This window comes from Penicillium oxalicum, chromosome II (assembly GCF_001723175.1).
Source record: "Penicillium oxalicum strain HP7-1 chromosome II, whole genome shotgun sequence".
In the NCBI taxonomy this organism is placed as follows: Eukaryota; Fungi; Ascomycota; class Eurotiomycetes; order Eurotiales; family Aspergillaceae; genus Penicillium; species Penicillium oxalicum.
Window position 1 is genome coordinate 2,598,960 of NC_064651.1, and position 14,976 is coordinate 2,613,935.

Sequence of the window (14,976 nt, forward strand, 5' to 3'; positions counted from 1 at the left end):
TTTCACGTTCTTCAATTGACTCGCTCCGGCTGTGTCCATACCTCTCATCCCCTATCACAATGCCTTACCCCGAGGAAGCCCAAGGATTCCAGGTTGACGGACCGGAGACCTACACTGAGTTCCACAAGCGCTTTGTGAGTCTTGTGCCCTGAAAGAAGAGAGAACGGGGACCAACAAGGAAAGCATGGAAGGAGAGGATAGCTGACGAAAGAGTCCTTGCTCTCTGCAGTACAAATTGAAGCCCTTTGGCGATTATGGTAGGTGGCTTCGTTCCGAACTCAAAGCGATGAGGACCTTTTCCCTATCTAACTCATGTCCAGACGTCGACGTGAAGATTGAAGCGTGCGGAGTATGTGGCAGTGATGTGCACACAATCAGCGGTGGATGGGGCGAGCAAAAGTTCCCTCTGTGTGTTGGACACGGTATGTAATCACTCAGGCATTAACGAGTGCCTTGGAGCCTTCTTCCCAAGTACTCTTCTGGGGAAACAAAATCCACTGATGTCGCTGTGTTGTTCTGTAGAAATTATTGGCCGAGCGATTCGTGTAGGCCCCAAGGTCACACTGATCAAAGAGGGCGAACGTGTCGGCGTCGGCGCGCAATCTTACTCCTGCGGCGAGTGCAAGCAATGCCGCAATGACAACGAGACCTACTGCCCCGTCATGATGATGGATACCTACGGCTCTGAGTGGCCCGAGACGGGCATCGTCAGCCAAGGTGGGTATTCATCGCATGTACGCACCCACGAACACTGGGTCTTCCCGATCCCCGACGCGCTGGAGACCAACACTGTCGCACCGATGCTCTGCGCTGGGCTGACGGCGTACTCACCGTTGGTGCGCAACGGCGCCGGTCCCGGCAAGAAGGTCGGGATCGTGGGGCTGGGCGGCATCGGGCACTTTGGCATCATGTTTGCCAAGGCGCTGGGAGCAGAGACGTGGGCGATCTCGCGATCTCGGGCCAAGGAGGCGGACGCTCGCAAGCTGGGAGCGGACGGGTACATCGCGACCGCCGAGGAAGGATGGGAGAAGGATCATCGCTTCTCCTTTGATCTGATCATCAACTGTGCAAACTCATCCGATGGCTTTGACTTGGCCAAGTATTTGTCCATGATGGATGTGCACGGTCGCTGGGTCAGTGTGGGATTGCCTGAAGAAGAGGGTCAGGTCATCAAGGCTCAGTCGCTGATTTCAAACGGTGTCTTGATTGGTGCCAGTCACTTGGGATCGCGTCGGGAGATGCTTGACATGCTGCAGCTGGCAGCGGACAAGGGACTGAAGGGCTGGGTGGAGGAGATTCCAATTAGCGAGGAAGGATTGAAGCAGGCCATGCTGCGGATGAAGAAGGGTGATGTCCACTACCGGTTTACTCTGACTGGGTACGACAAGGCTTTTGCTTGAATTGAGCCGGAGCAGTCATGAAGGAAAGCTGAGAGGCGAGAAAGAATAGACACAGTGATGATTCAACTGATCGAATTGCTTCAAGATGTCCTCGTGCTAGGGTATGAAACTCCAAAAAAAAGATGATACTGGTACCCAGGGCATCTTTGAGATTCTTCATCGTACGATTTCTAGGCCGGTTTGTAACTTGTCTGGTGAACAAGCAACGACACCGTCTTTCCTTCCGAACAGGACACTAAAAGTGCTTGCCTCCACTCTTCGACTACGAGCAATTCGAAATTCAACAACCATCCCGTCTTCGCTCTGCGCCCTAGTACGTAGTCATTCACTCAGCTTCTTCCCGTCCTTCAATTACACTCGTTAGTGTCCTCCTTGTCGGTGTGGGCCGTGGAGAAGTGGATCCATCGGCTGGATCATCCGAAGAGAAAACATGGAGTCCAGTACAGTCAATGCTGACGAACCAGATCGACGGTATGGGTCCGCCTCATATGGACGTGCTGGAGGCTTGTCTCGTTCAATCTTGAATGTTATTACGAAGATGATCACGTCCCCAGCCAAGGCCCTGGAGACTGTGAAGGGCACGTCACCCTGTCAACCTGATGAGCAATCCACAAGACCCGGACAAGTCTTCTGGAAAAGAATTTTCAGCCTCCTGGTTTTTCCGACCTGCAACAAAGTTAGCTGGACCGCTGGGTCGAAAGGCCCAAAACCGCCACCGACGCCCGAAGCGTGGGAATCGGTTGCAGGTACTCAATACCCCCAGCGCCTCCCGGCCAGGCGTTATGCATGAAGTAGCGCTACTTCTCCCGCATGATTTTCCCCCCAGGGTTTGCCGCCCCCGGACGCTTGGGTGAAGAATTTTTTCTTTGAGTTCTCCGGATCAAATCACTTTGTATAGAGTACACCCCAGTCAAGGCATTTTTCAACGCCACCGTCAAGTCGCGTGTACCCCCCGCCATTCACCGCCCACGACTCTCGGACCCTTCGAGTTGCCCTTTTGGCTTCGGAGGTCTCCTCGCCCTTATCTTCACGCTTGTCGCCTGGTCCTCGAACCTTTTTTTTTTCTTCTTCTTTCACGCATTGTTCTTTGTCGGTCGTCTGGTGTTCATCTCGTTTCATTCTTTACGTCTTAATTTCCGTACCAGCCTCGGCTCTCGAGGTCTCGTTGGAGTCTCTATCGTCACAGTCTCTTCTTGCATATCAACCGTCGCAATACCCCATTCCAGTCTCACTTTGTCAACCCCAAGGCCTCCCTCTACGCAACTATATCGCCTTCGTTGCATTTGACCCTCAACTGAGATACACCAAGATCTGCACGACGACCAGACCTTTCAGTCATTACCCACCGCCAAACCTCCAGCGAAAGTTTCGGCGGTTCGGTCATACTCCTGCGGTTCCTCAATAGATCGATCTATTCACCCCCTTTGTGATTACAATCCCCCTTTGCGTCATCATGTCGCCTCGAGACAGTACCGTTGGCGCTTCGTCTCGCCGACGCCCATCTTTTTCACTGCGTCAACGCACAAAATCCAGCGCACAGACGGTTGCCCTACCACAGGACTTTATATTTGAGAAGTTGCGGAAAGCCTCCCTGGCGGAGACGAGCGATGACTCTGACTCCTCGGCATTTGAAGAGATGGAGGCATTTCCAGACGCCGTGCCCCGGCGTCGAGCAGCGAAGAGCTTCTCTAGTCTGCGTCACCCGATGGATGGACTCGTCGCGCTGGGCCGCCGTCTGTCGGTGACCCTGCGCGGGAAGTCCTCAAAGCACAACTTGAACCCCTCGGCAGACGAGCTCCAGACCGAAGACTGTCATTACTATCACACCTCGGTCCAGCCTGGACACAAGCGCAACACCTTGTCTGGGAGCTGGGGTACTCGTTCCCGGGCCTGGTCGCACGGCCCAAACTCTGGCAGTATCAATCGTCGTCCTTCCCTTAATAGTGTGTCCGCTTTGCACGGATTCTACGTCCCCACGGCGCCCATCCTGGTTCCGATTCCTGGACACGGCTTGGAGCCACCGGTGCTTCCGAATGACCGTTTCGCAGGCGCTGCGGCCCGAGCTGCCGCCGCTGCACAAAATGAGCAGATGGAATTGGCCCGCTTGGAAATGGCCAAGCTCGAGCACGATTTGCTCAAGAAGACCGAGGCTCGAGTGCCCCAGGATTCAGAAAGTGGCATCGAGATTAATTTGCATGATTCGTCCGAGGTCTTGTCGACGGATCTGAACGTCGTCCGCATCGGTATGGAACTGTGCTTTCCTCTCATGTTTTATTACACGTTGCTAATCTGTCTTCACCATAGATCCCGTGTCTTATCTTCCCGCAGAGGTCATGTCACATGTGCTCTCGTACCTTGATCCAGCCTCACTGATGGAAGCGGAGTCCGTGTCAAGCGCATGGCATCGGCAGGCGTCTTCCCCGCATGTCTGGAAGTATGCTTTCCGTGGTTGCTTCCCTCGCCGTCCTGCGAGTGCGACGGCCTCAAAGAAAAAGCAATCCTATGGTGTGGGCAACGCTGCTCCCTATCAAGACTGGAAGCGGATGTACTTTGTTCGACGTGCGCTTGAGCAGCGTTGGAAAGACGGAAAGGCGGCCGCCATTTATCTTCATGGCCACCAAGACAGCGTTTACTGCGCCCAATTCGATGAGGACAAGATCATAACGGGGTCTCGCGACCGAACTATTCGCGTCTGGGATGCCCACTACCCATGGTCTTGCCGCAAGATCATTGGCCCGCCCCCCAGCGATACGGCACCGACGGGTCCCGTCAACAATCCAGCCCAGCAAGCGACAGGCAAGTCACCTTTTGCAATTATCTGCCCACCGCCCACGCCGGTGGCGGACATTGCCACGACCACTGACGGCGCGGTCGACTATCACACGGCTTCGATCCTCTGCCTGCGATACGACGAGGAAATCATGGTGACTGGCTCGTCGGATTATACTTGCATTGTGTGGGATGTCAAAAATGACTTCCGTCCCATTCGTCGTCTGGAGGCCCACCGTGCAGGTGTCTTGGATGTCTGTTTTGACGACCGATACATCGTCTCATGCTCCAAGGACTCCACAGTGTGTGTCTGGGATCGTCAGACGGGCGCGCTTCTGAAGCAATTGGTGGGCCACGAGGGCCCGGTCAATGCTGTGCAACTCCGCGGCGATCTCGTCGTGTCTGCTAGCGGGGATGGCGTGGCCAAACTCTGGAACGTCGTCAATGGCCACTGTGTGAAAGAATTTGTCAGCAAGGACCGAGGTCTTGCCTGTGTTGAATTCAGTGACGATGGTCGGACCATCTTGACCGGCGGTAATGATAAGACCATCTATCAATTCGATGCCAACACGGGGGAGCTGGTTCAGAAATTACATGGCCACAGTGATCTGATTCGTTCTCTCCACCTTGACAGCATGAACAAGCGCATTGTGAGCGGAAGCTACGACATGAGCGTGAAAGTCTTTGATGCTGAATCTGGCGAGCTTTCCATCGACTTGCCCGGGTGGACGACCAGCTGGATGTTGAACGTTCAGTCGGATTATCGACGTATTGTGGCCACCAGTCAAGATGCGCGGGCCGTTATCATTGATTTTGGCTACGGCCTGGATGGCATTGAACTCTTGGAGGCATGAGTTTTTCACAAAGATTCAAACAACCCAACTTTTGCTTGATTGGCTTTTTTTTCGCCCTTTGCTCTCATACACCCATCGTCATGTCATTGAGCTATGAGTATTCTTTATTTTTCTCTCTTTCAGTTTTGTTGCATTTTCTGTCGTTTAAGCGTTCTGTTTTGGGGGAAAGCATCATACACATACACATGGGACTATATGGCGTGGCAATTGCCACAAGTCAAGAAACAATTGGAAAAACCTGGTGATACAAGGGACACGAAAAATGGCAAACGGCTTGCTCAGGAATATTGCAGCCGACGGATAATTCTTGCTTGGCTATTGAGATTCTTGCTAGACTCATACATACTGATTTCACAATAGAGCGATCAATTGGTGTGCAATTGTTAAATGGCCCTTTTCAGAAATACGTAGTATGATTGTCTCAAAGTCCGTCTGGTAGATACCAGACGCGGCAGTATCACCGGCGGAAAAAAAGATACTCCAACCTCAGGCATCATATTATCTAAGCTTCATGTGATTGGTCGTGCGGGTCATTTCTGGCGCCAGCGTGATCCGTGGGTTTTGGCATCAAAACAATCCCAGCGATTTCTCATCAACATTGACCGGCAATTCTTGACAACGGGAGACTCTGATTGATTGCGGCTTTTTCTGTGGCTCATAAACCCTTGACCATATTCTTTTCTCTCTTTTCCTGATCTTACTTGTGAAAGACTCCCTAGCCGCGGCTCATCAACTACCCCACCATGGGTGAATCTAGGTAGGTCTGGCCTTTCGCAAACCACACCCCTAGCGACAGCGCTTGATCGAAGACAGTCGAACACATTGCTAACTGGAAACTCTGAATAGACAAGAACTCCTGGCGTGGCTGAACAGCCTGCTCCAGTTGAACATCACAAAGATTGAGCAGTGTGGAACTGGGTACGAGGAATTCCATCACCCCTCTTTGATCGCTCTTCTTTTCCCCCGCTAGCCACCATTTGCGTTTGATGATCGATGGGAATTGGGATCAAACTAGCTTCATCTTGGGTTTTTTATTGATTGGTCTGGATTAGTGCTGCGCTATGCCAAATCTTTGATTCGATATTCAGTGAGTGGCCCTATAGCCGTGGAATTTGACACCAAAAAGAATGGAAGCCTTCTCCACTGAAGGCGGACATTGAAGCAAGAATCAGCCATGCTAATCTCGGGTTTTTCTATTCGCTCAATAGTGGATGTGCCCATGTCCCGGGTCAAGTTCAACGTGAATAGCGAATATGCATACCTGCAAAACTTCAAAATCCTCCAGAGTACGTTCCGATCGTCCTGTCGCAACTTCGCCGGCCGAATTCCCCCTTTCCCTCCCCCAAGCAAGCAAGTCGCGCGAGAAATGAGCAGCCATTCTAACACCGGCCGATCTTGTCTTCGCCAATAGATGTCTTCACCCGTCATCAAATTGTGAAGCCTATTCCCGTCGAGTCCTTGACCAAGTGCCGCATGCAGGATAACCTGGAATTCCTTCAGTGGGTGAAGAAGTACTGGGATCAGCACTACCCCGGTGGTGACTACGATGCTGTCGGTCGCCGAAAGGCCTCTGGTGCCCCCGCCGGTGCCCCCGCTGCCGCGCCTCGGGCTTCATCCTCCAGCTCTCGCCGTGGTGTGACGCCCACCACGAGTGTTTCCCGTGCTCCCCGTGTGGCCGCGGCCGCAGGCGGCGGCGCCATGACCGCCGCGCTTCAGCAAGAAATTGCCACGCAGAAGGAGGCCATCGCCGGTTTGGAGAAGGAGCGTGACTTTTATTTCGCCAAGCTGCGCGACATTGAGCTTCTTCTGCAGACCGCGATTGAGGAGAACCCCGAGATTGAGAAGGAGGAGGATACACTAGTCAAGCATATCCAGGGTATTCTGTATTCGACCGAGGTATGACCCGCTGGAAGAGGGGGAGATACCATGAAAATTTGTCTATTTTACGCCAATTGGAGACCATTCGGCTGACCAGGTTTGACTTTAGGATGGATTTGAAATTCCTGCCGAGGACGAGGAGGGCGTGGCTGATGAGCTGGAGACTTTCTGAGCGATTCTGTCTGGCACAAAGCGTCTCGTTATCTAAATACCCCTCGCTCTTCATCATTCCCTCTCTTTCATTTGTTGTTTCTTTCCCTCCTTCTAATTCTTCCCTTTTTCCCCCCTCTTTGTTCTTTGGTCGGGGGGAGTGAGCAGTTCCGATACTGTCTATTTTGCATTGTCTTCCTCGGGAGGCAGTCGACTTCATACAAAAGGACATTTTTTCGGGAATTTGAAAGCCAGAGCTAGTGCGGCATTCTGTCAGTGAACCGCATCCATACGATGTACAAGCGTAGCGCGATTGGGCACTAGTGAAGAGTGCCAACTTCTCTCGGCCCAGTCGAGATCCCTTGACTTGGGTAATAAATATGAGCAGGTGGCAATGTATATCATATCCGTGATGCTCGTCAAAAAACCCCTCCAGTGCAATCCACCACTATTGCTGAAGATATTGGCTATCTTGAAGACCGATTGATCTCAATTTTTAAACAGCCATGTCCTTCAAATACCTACCTCAGAGCTGTTACGTTCTGGCGAATCATGATCATGATTAGATCCCGTCTGCATCTGCCAGTAACTTGCTCAGTTAGGTAAACAGATTTCTCGAATTCAGTCGGACGTCTTATACTCTCTCCCAACGAGGCTTGATGCGCCCTTTTTTCCAAAGTGTGGGTCAGTTTGGTCAAAAAAAAGAAAGAAAAAAAAAACTAGCAAAGTTGCGCTTCAAAGACAGGAACAATTTGTTCTTACATAGCTTTCACCTACCACCAGAAGAAGAGTGGACCTAAAAGGCAGAGGGTGATATGATGTCTGGATGAATGATGTACTGGTATCCCCATGTCCTAGGAACTGAGGTGGGCGAGATTTGCAAAGTTCACCTTATGCGCGGGCAGTGGTAAGACTCTTCAAGACATCGAGCAAATTCCCTCCACTGCGGTTGCGGAAAGTCTCCAACAATTGAGGACCTTGGTATCTCCTCCGTTTTGCATAGTGTAAACGGCCAGAGCTGGTCTGCTAAGTCGGGTAAAGATGCAGGTTGGATCAGAGCCAACCTGATACGCCCGCTGGATACGTAGGTACTGATATCCATCTACTAAACGGCGCGGGCATTCGCTGCGCTAGATGGAGCATAAGGTTGATGCCCGTGATAGGTTTACAATATCGGTGATAGGTTCATTTTATGTATTAGGTGGAGCACTCGATGGTTTGATCTCCTCCGGGCAACTTGGGTGGTGCTTACTAGGAAATGAGTTTGTTCTCTCGCTTCTCACAAATGTACTGGAATTGAGAGGTATTGTTGTTATGACTATATTCAGTATGGATGTTGTATACAGCGTAAGGTAGTGGGCAGTGGATTCTCCCGAGGGAATATGAATGCGGATCGCGAAGGAAGTCATCTATGAAAGCTCAATTTTAGTCAAGTAGTAGACATCAGGTACCCACCAACCTATTAATTTTTTGCACAAGAAATGATCAATATCGATTACGTGAAGACGGGCTGGGACATGATCAAGTTGTCCAGACTTGGCACAGTGAGTGTGATGTGGTTTCGGATGAATGGTTGAAGTCAATTATATAGAAATGTACCAGATATGAATATCCATGCCGTCTCAATTTTATTGTCGGCAAATGACGCACACATACCTACTCCTTCGTACTAAGGTTCCTCGCCGAACCGCCCGAGGATTTACTGATTACCTTGGGTACCTAGGTACCTACTAGAGCCGAATAAGCACCTAATTGGTCTGAGCTCACACCGCACCACTCCCGTAGTGCTCCTATTTACCTTACCAGTGGTCGTAGAGTATATCAATTGCAAGAACGATACTCTGGCAAGTGTCAAGTTCCATGGACTGACCAGATCACACCTCTTCCAAGTCCGTCAATTGACGATTGAAGCTTTTCCAACCCATTCGGGACCTTGACAAGGTTAGCTTCAAGGAGGTGTGTCCTTACGGAAGATTATTGAGACGAAATTAGTGGCTGCGGGTGTCCATGGAACGGTGATCGGGATTTCAGTTGCTTCCATTCTTGGTGGATCGTTCCGGAATTCTTCCACCTTCTCTTCTTCTTCTTTTTTTTTAAAAGAAAAAAAAACAAAAAAAAGGTTGTTTGTTTTTCCAGTACCATTTTTGGCCAACGACCAAGCAGTCTTTCACCCCCAAAAAACGATTTTACATAGTCCACACCTCCATAGAGAATTTGCTGGGCAAGTTTGGTAGATGCAAGTACCTGCATACATGAATCATACTCTCTGACAGCATCGCATCTGCTTGCCGACACTGTTCCAAGTCTAGGTCTTCTATCAGAAGTACATGAAAAGTAGGAATCAGTCAGTACCGAGTCACCAAATACCTCCTCTCTAGGAGTCACTTCGCAGTCACTGAATTCTACCCTTGTTGATGAGATCTCCGGACCATGGCAATTTCCATCAACAATGGTGGAATTCTCATCGGTGGGTGCGACAAGGCCAAATCTCCCTAATCGCTGAGCACCCTCGCACCGAGTCGCGAGAGATGGATCGCATCGATATCACCTGCATCACCGGTTGCTATCCTCCGGGATCCTCCTTCGCGAGTCTCGATGACCGGGTATGGTGGATCCGACCCATCAGCAAGGTGGGAGAAGCAATCTCCGCCCGTGGTCGACCTTGGAGGGGGGCTACGAACTTGACCCAGAAGGTGAAGGAGAAAGACAACCACCACGAACGGCAACGGGAACGGCACCGGCAGCAACCAAACAAAAACAATCATCTCGGACTGAAAAAAATCCAGAAAGACACCGCAATCGATCATGCAGTCATCGCAATTAAACCTGCAGGTTGGCTCTAAACCCTTCCGGGCCGAGGACGACCGCCGCGTGACCAGGTCTGGCCTAGTGTGGTCCTCGGGTGGATACCCTCCGAGGGCCAGAACACGCGATGCTGCCCCACCTGTCATTCAGGTCTGAGTGATCATTGGTGAAACCGATCGTGTACCTGCAGCCCACACTAGTCCCCATCTGGGTGGACTGGAACCCAGTTGGACCTCCTCGCAGCCAGACATGAAAGTGCGTTGGGTGGGTGGTGTTTTTCCGTGGTCATAACAAACGCATGCACCTTGTTTCCCCTTCCTCCTCTCAATCAATAGTTGACGAGAGATTCGAACAGAAGTGTGTAAGCATCACTATCCATGGCGTGCTCTCTGTGGTTGAGAATCGTGGATAGACCGAGTACTCCGTTGTAATACCGAAGGTCTCGTGAAGGCGTATCTGGTCAACCGCTCTCGGCTGGATCCATTTGCGTCGCTCCCCGCCAGACAAAGAACAGCCCCTCCAACGACTCATTTGTCGCTGACGCGGGTCATCGACGGTTGATAGGGGCAGTCAGGACCGTCGTGCGTCTGGCCGACTGTCACGACTCGGTGGACTTTGGGCCTTGGCACTCTCGTCTGGTTACCCTCCCCCCCCCCCCCCCCAAGCAGGTCCACACCGTTTCGCTTCGGAACTCTCGTGAATCGTCGTCCTCTTTGCTTTGTTGAGACTGCACCTCCGTTGCGTGTCTTATTTTCCCTCCCCCTCCTTCGGCGCTCGGCACGATCTCTCAAGCGCCTTGATGTGCAGGCTGGAGACGTCTCTTCTCGTGATCAACTGGTCCAGAACCTCGTCAGAAGAGACACGCACGCTGTGGAACGGGGCTGTCTGCAGCTTCCACAGCAATTAGTCCAAGACTTGGCTCAAAGTTGGCTTGTCCTTCTCCCGTCATCACCCGTCAACGTACCCAGCGCCGGCCCTCACGACGACCTCACCTCGCCCTCGGACTCTTTCGAACGGCGCAATGGACTAGGCTTAGGCCTCACATCCCCTTCAACTCATTGAATCGTTCTGTCGCTCCTTTAACTGCTTCGCTTGTTTTCCTCCGCCCGTCGAGGTATGTTCTGTCACACCCCAACGGACCTGAAGCGGGCATCTCTTGGCCCACGCATGCCGAAAATGGATTGATTGCGATTGATGATGATGTATACTCACCTTCTTCCTCGCAATTTGAAAGTTGATTCTTGCTCGTCCACTCTTTTTGGCTCATCTCTATCTCATACTACATCGACGTCGACTCCCGTATCATTGTCAACATTGCTCGACCGTCACCCTTGCTCTCTCTCTCTCTCTCTCTCTCTCTCTTTTTTCCTCTCTCTTTTCGCTTGTTTGGGGCGTGGTCCGTCCCAGACTAATCGCGACACTTGGATTCTCCTATCGGACCGAACCTCCCGCAGGATGGCTCACCGTCATGGCCATCGACATGATCGCCTCAGTAGGCACATTCGAGCCAAGCAGCACCCACGAGAAAATGAATCAGAGACGAGAACAGTCTCCAGCGATAGAGGAGCCGACGCCACGCATCAGCCCATGCTCGAATCGGTTGTCTCTGGACATGATCGCGACAGTGATGCATGCGATTCATTGCAGGCTCTCGCGGACCCTGCTCAGCCCGCTGGCAGCAACGACGACGCCTTGTCGAAGCGACAAGATCCAGCGGTCTCAATTGCCACGGTCATTGAAACGATCGTCCACATCATCGACTCAAATCTCAAGACTGTGTGGGAATCCTCCGGCGTCAATCTTCCTCTAACGCTGTCTGATCTAGCCTTTGGAACTGTTTTGCTCCCCGACTCGACCACTTCCCCCAGTGCATCCCCGTCTGCAACTCTCTCCGTCGTATCACTCAACACGACGGTCACACAATCCACGACCACGCAACTCGCGATTGCCCTGCCATCCAAGACCTCTGCCGCTGCAGTCAGCCCGGCATTACGTTCTTCTTCACGCCACATTCCGTCACCAGTGACAACTCCCACCTCCTGGCCCACATCAACGCCGGTTTTTAAAGTGGGCAATTACAATTCCACATCGACCTATTCTAATGCGACGACTTTGGTCATTAATACCGCCCTCTCATCGTCGGCCCCCATCTCCACTTCAGGTTCCACCACGTCGGAGGATCCTAGTTCTACCATCAGCCCCAGCAGTGAGAATGGGAGCACTTCCACCCCTACATCGGAGACGACGCAGTCGCCAACTTCGGGATCAGGGTTAGATCCTACTACCTCCAAGATCGTTGGGGGTGTGGTGGGGAGCGTGGCTGGACTTGCTATGATTGTCCTCGTCCTCTTTTACCTCCTCCGTCGGCGGAAAATGATGTTCCAGCAGAAGAACTCCGCCCCGTTGCCTCTTCCGTCTGACGATGGAGGTACGACTCGCGAGGTGTCCACCATCTCCAGCAATGACCCCCTCTTCGCCGCATCGTATCTTTCACCAGCATTCGCCAAGCGGTGGCGCCAGTCCACCGCAACGGTGCGGTCTGACAGCACAGTCTCCTCGTCCACCCCCAGCGAGCGTGGGTTCCAGAAAATTTCTGGCCGCAAGATCCCTCCCGTCCTCACCCATGGAGGCGATGGCTACGGTGGAGGGTTCGACGAGAGATCGCCCACTTACCCTGGCATGTCTCCTGTGTCGCCCGGGGGAGCTGGTGGGACCACCTCACCTTTGTCCCAGGCGCCGCCTCCCACTTTGCCCCATGGGATGGTTTTGGACACCAAGTACACGCTGGAGGCCGAGGAGGGCACCGAATCCCCGATTCGATCCTCACCGGTGCGTCTCCCCGTTTCAAGCTCCGTCAGTGTGGGCTCGCCCACAACCGTCACTCCGACAACCCCGATCGCTCAACCGCAATCGGCGATTGCGGTGATTCCCCGACGACCCGACGGGCTAGGCCGGAGCTTCCCCAGCTACGACGGAAGTCGGAGCAGCCGCTTTACAGAGAGCATTGATTGAGATGACCGACATTCGCTCTGTGAAGCGCCGAACAATGTGATCATGATGATGGCAATGTGCCCAAGAACCTCCTCTTCTAATCCTTGAGCACCTCTTTATTTTTGACGTCTTGCCTGTGCCTGCCAAGGTCTTTTTCGTGTATCGATATGTCATTTAATTTCTTCAAGCGGCTTCTTCCCCCTCCCCCAAGCCCACGCGCTCTGTTTGGCGATTGGCTTTTTTTTCTGTTTTCTTCATTTCTTGCCATATATTCTTCCCGTCTGTGGCTACTGTCAAGTGACCACTGTCATTTTCCTTGGCCTTCGGCATGATGTTAATCACCCCTTTTTTTTCATTTTGCAAGATGTTCGACTGCTGTCTGACTGAGCACGCTCATCATTTCCCGTTTGTTTTTTTTTCTTTTCTTCCCTGTCTTCAAGATACCCCTTCACCTTTGCTCAAGTCATCATTTCAATTCTCGTTTCAAATACTATTGGACATATTGCTTTCCTGCCCTTGCACAGCAGATCTTGCTGATTCTCTACTCCCCGCCGGACTGGTGGTTCTTTATTTTCTTTTTTTCTCTCTCTTCTCAAACTTGTCTCCAAGGCCTGTACATTATCGATAGCTGCGTAATCAGATCGTCGATCAAGTCGTGCACGGTGCACGTCTTACATGAACCTCATCGGATTGGTCAATAGATGCATGATGCAGCATCCCATGCCTCGCCCGTACTTGTGCTGCGGTTCTTTGGCTGCGCCGCCCACGCGGTCGCGTTGGTCGACATGGCAAAGAAGAAGTGTGTCACACGAAAATCCAACATTGAAGTACTTAGTGGGCTATGTCCGAGAGCTGACGTACGGCCAGAAGAACCGCCGCGGGCAGACTTCCCACCAGCGGAGCAGAGGGCTGAGTCTGAGATTTTGCCTTACTACGTCAGCGACCAGCCGCAGGCGCTGGCGTCCGTCTGTTAATCTGGATAGAACGAGGTGCGGAAAGGTATGGACTGAGCTTTGCTCACTCCCTGTACCGAGGCTGAGGGCAGATTGCGCGGCGACAAGGTCTGCTAGCCCGGGCACTGCTAGGTTAAATCTTTCCCCTCCGATCGCAGAAGCGCCACGTGAAGACCCACTCAGAACAGATGTCGCGGCGTAAGGCACGAGGACGCCACAAAACACCGCCACATCTTTGAAGCTGCGCCACAGACAGGGTCAAGTGACACCATGACCGTCATTGGTCCCGACCTAACCACCAAGCTTCAACAAGGGTCTTTTTTTTTTTCTTTCTTTTCTGCCCAGTTCATGGTTTCGCCACACACGTTGACGGTCTCGAGGATCTGAAGTCATTGCGCCGTCCCAGATCAGCGGAACTCTGACCGCAAATGATGGCGTGATTCCCTTCGAGGCGGCACTGCATACGCTTCTATCCTTATCGCGGGCTCGGTCACATCCCCCGTGGTTTGTAGTTAATCGTTGCGCCCACAGGGTTGCCCCTACGGAGCTCCGATTATCATGGACACCTGCGCGATTTTCAGAATCCCGTCTCGGGCCAGATGGTACCTTGCACCGCTTCCCCGACTGAAACTAAGACACCTTTTTCTCTGAAAAACTTTGATGAGACGCTATGCATGAGTCTGCATGAAGCGTTAACTCTGAAATTTGACGACCGGTCCGACCTCCAGTGTCCAGTGTCCATTATTGATCCGTGTTTGGTCAAGTGGCTACTGTGTCGACTCGGTCGGAGACTGGGGGCTGGACCGGGGGAAAAGGGTGGGGGTCTTGGCTCCGCTCGCGAGACGTCCCGGCTTGTAGCGCGGCCGTTGATTGGTCTGGGATTTGATTCCCAACGAGGCGCAGCACTGCCAGCTCCTCCACTCCGCGTGCTCATCATCCAGGTAACCTGGCGGCAATATGAGAGAGCAGTCGATTTCGGTACACATTGGATGACGCTCACACGACGTGGAGTCCACTTTCATGTACGGTAATCACAATTCTCTTCTCTTGGGGTGTGTTATCTGATTCCGGCGGCTGTTCCAGCCCCTCCTCCCTGATCTGGTTCTGGTCTCGGGCCCGACGAGATGGTCGAAGTATGAAGCACAATGGCACAGGACGGAGAGCGAGATAGAGGAG

General features: G+C 52.4%; 5 protein-coding genes across 5 annotated transcripts; all 5 read left to right on the forward strand.

Annotated features, from left to right (window-relative positions):
* Nucleotides 1-59: 59 nt before the first annotated feature.
* On the forward strand, nt 60-1,400 carry POX_b02784 (NADP-dependent alcohol dehydrogenase 6; the record flags this gene model as incomplete). Its single annotated transcript, XM_050111693.1, has 4 exons — nt 60-134; nt 230-257; nt 321-422; nt 523-1,400. The coding sequence occupies 4 exons, from the start codon at nt 60-62 to the stop codon at nt 1,398-1,400; spliced, it is 1,083 nt and encodes a 360-aa protein (XP_049972039.1).
* A 1,453-nt stretch (nt 1,401-2,853) lies between these two features.
* POX_b02785 (uncharacterized protein) lies at nt 2,854-5,023 on the forward strand (the record flags this gene model as incomplete). The annotated part of the gene is made up of 2 exons (XM_050111694.1): nt 2,854-3,643; nt 3,705-5,023. The coding sequence occupies 2 exons, from the start codon at nt 2,854-2,856 to the stop codon at nt 5,021-5,023; spliced, it is 2,109 nt and encodes a 702-aa protein (XP_049972040.1).
* Nucleotides 5,024-5,766: 743 nt separating this feature from the next.
* On the forward strand, nt 5,767-7,073 carry POX_b02786 (Microtubule integrity protein mal3; the record flags this gene model as incomplete). The annotated part of the gene is made up of 6 exons (XM_050111695.1): nt 5,767-5,780; nt 5,870-5,941; nt 6,076-6,110; nt 6,232-6,309; nt 6,435-6,919; nt 7,011-7,073. The coding sequence occupies 6 exons, from the start codon at nt 5,767-5,769 to the stop codon at nt 7,071-7,073; spliced, it is 747 nt and encodes a 248-aa protein (XP_049972041.1).
* A 4,370-nt stretch (nt 7,074-11,443) lies between these two features.
* Nucleotides 11,444-12,868, forward strand: POX_b02788 (uncharacterized protein; the record flags this gene model as incomplete). The annotated part of the gene is made up of 1 exon (XM_050111696.1): nt 11,444-12,868. The coding sequence occupies one exon, from the start codon at nt 11,444-11,446 to the stop codon at nt 12,866-12,868; it is 1,425 nt and encodes a 474-aa protein (XP_049972042.1).
* Nucleotides 12,869-13,632: 764 nt separating this feature from the next.
* Nucleotides 13,633-13,821, forward strand: POX_b02789 (uncharacterized protein; the record flags this gene model as incomplete). Its single annotated transcript, XM_050111697.1, has 1 exon — nt 13,633-13,821. One exon carries the CDS (start codon nt 13,633-13,635, stop codon nt 13,819-13,821), a length of 189 nt encoding a protein of 62 aa, XP_049972043.1.
* Nucleotides 13,822-14,976: the final 1,155 nt, after the last annotated feature.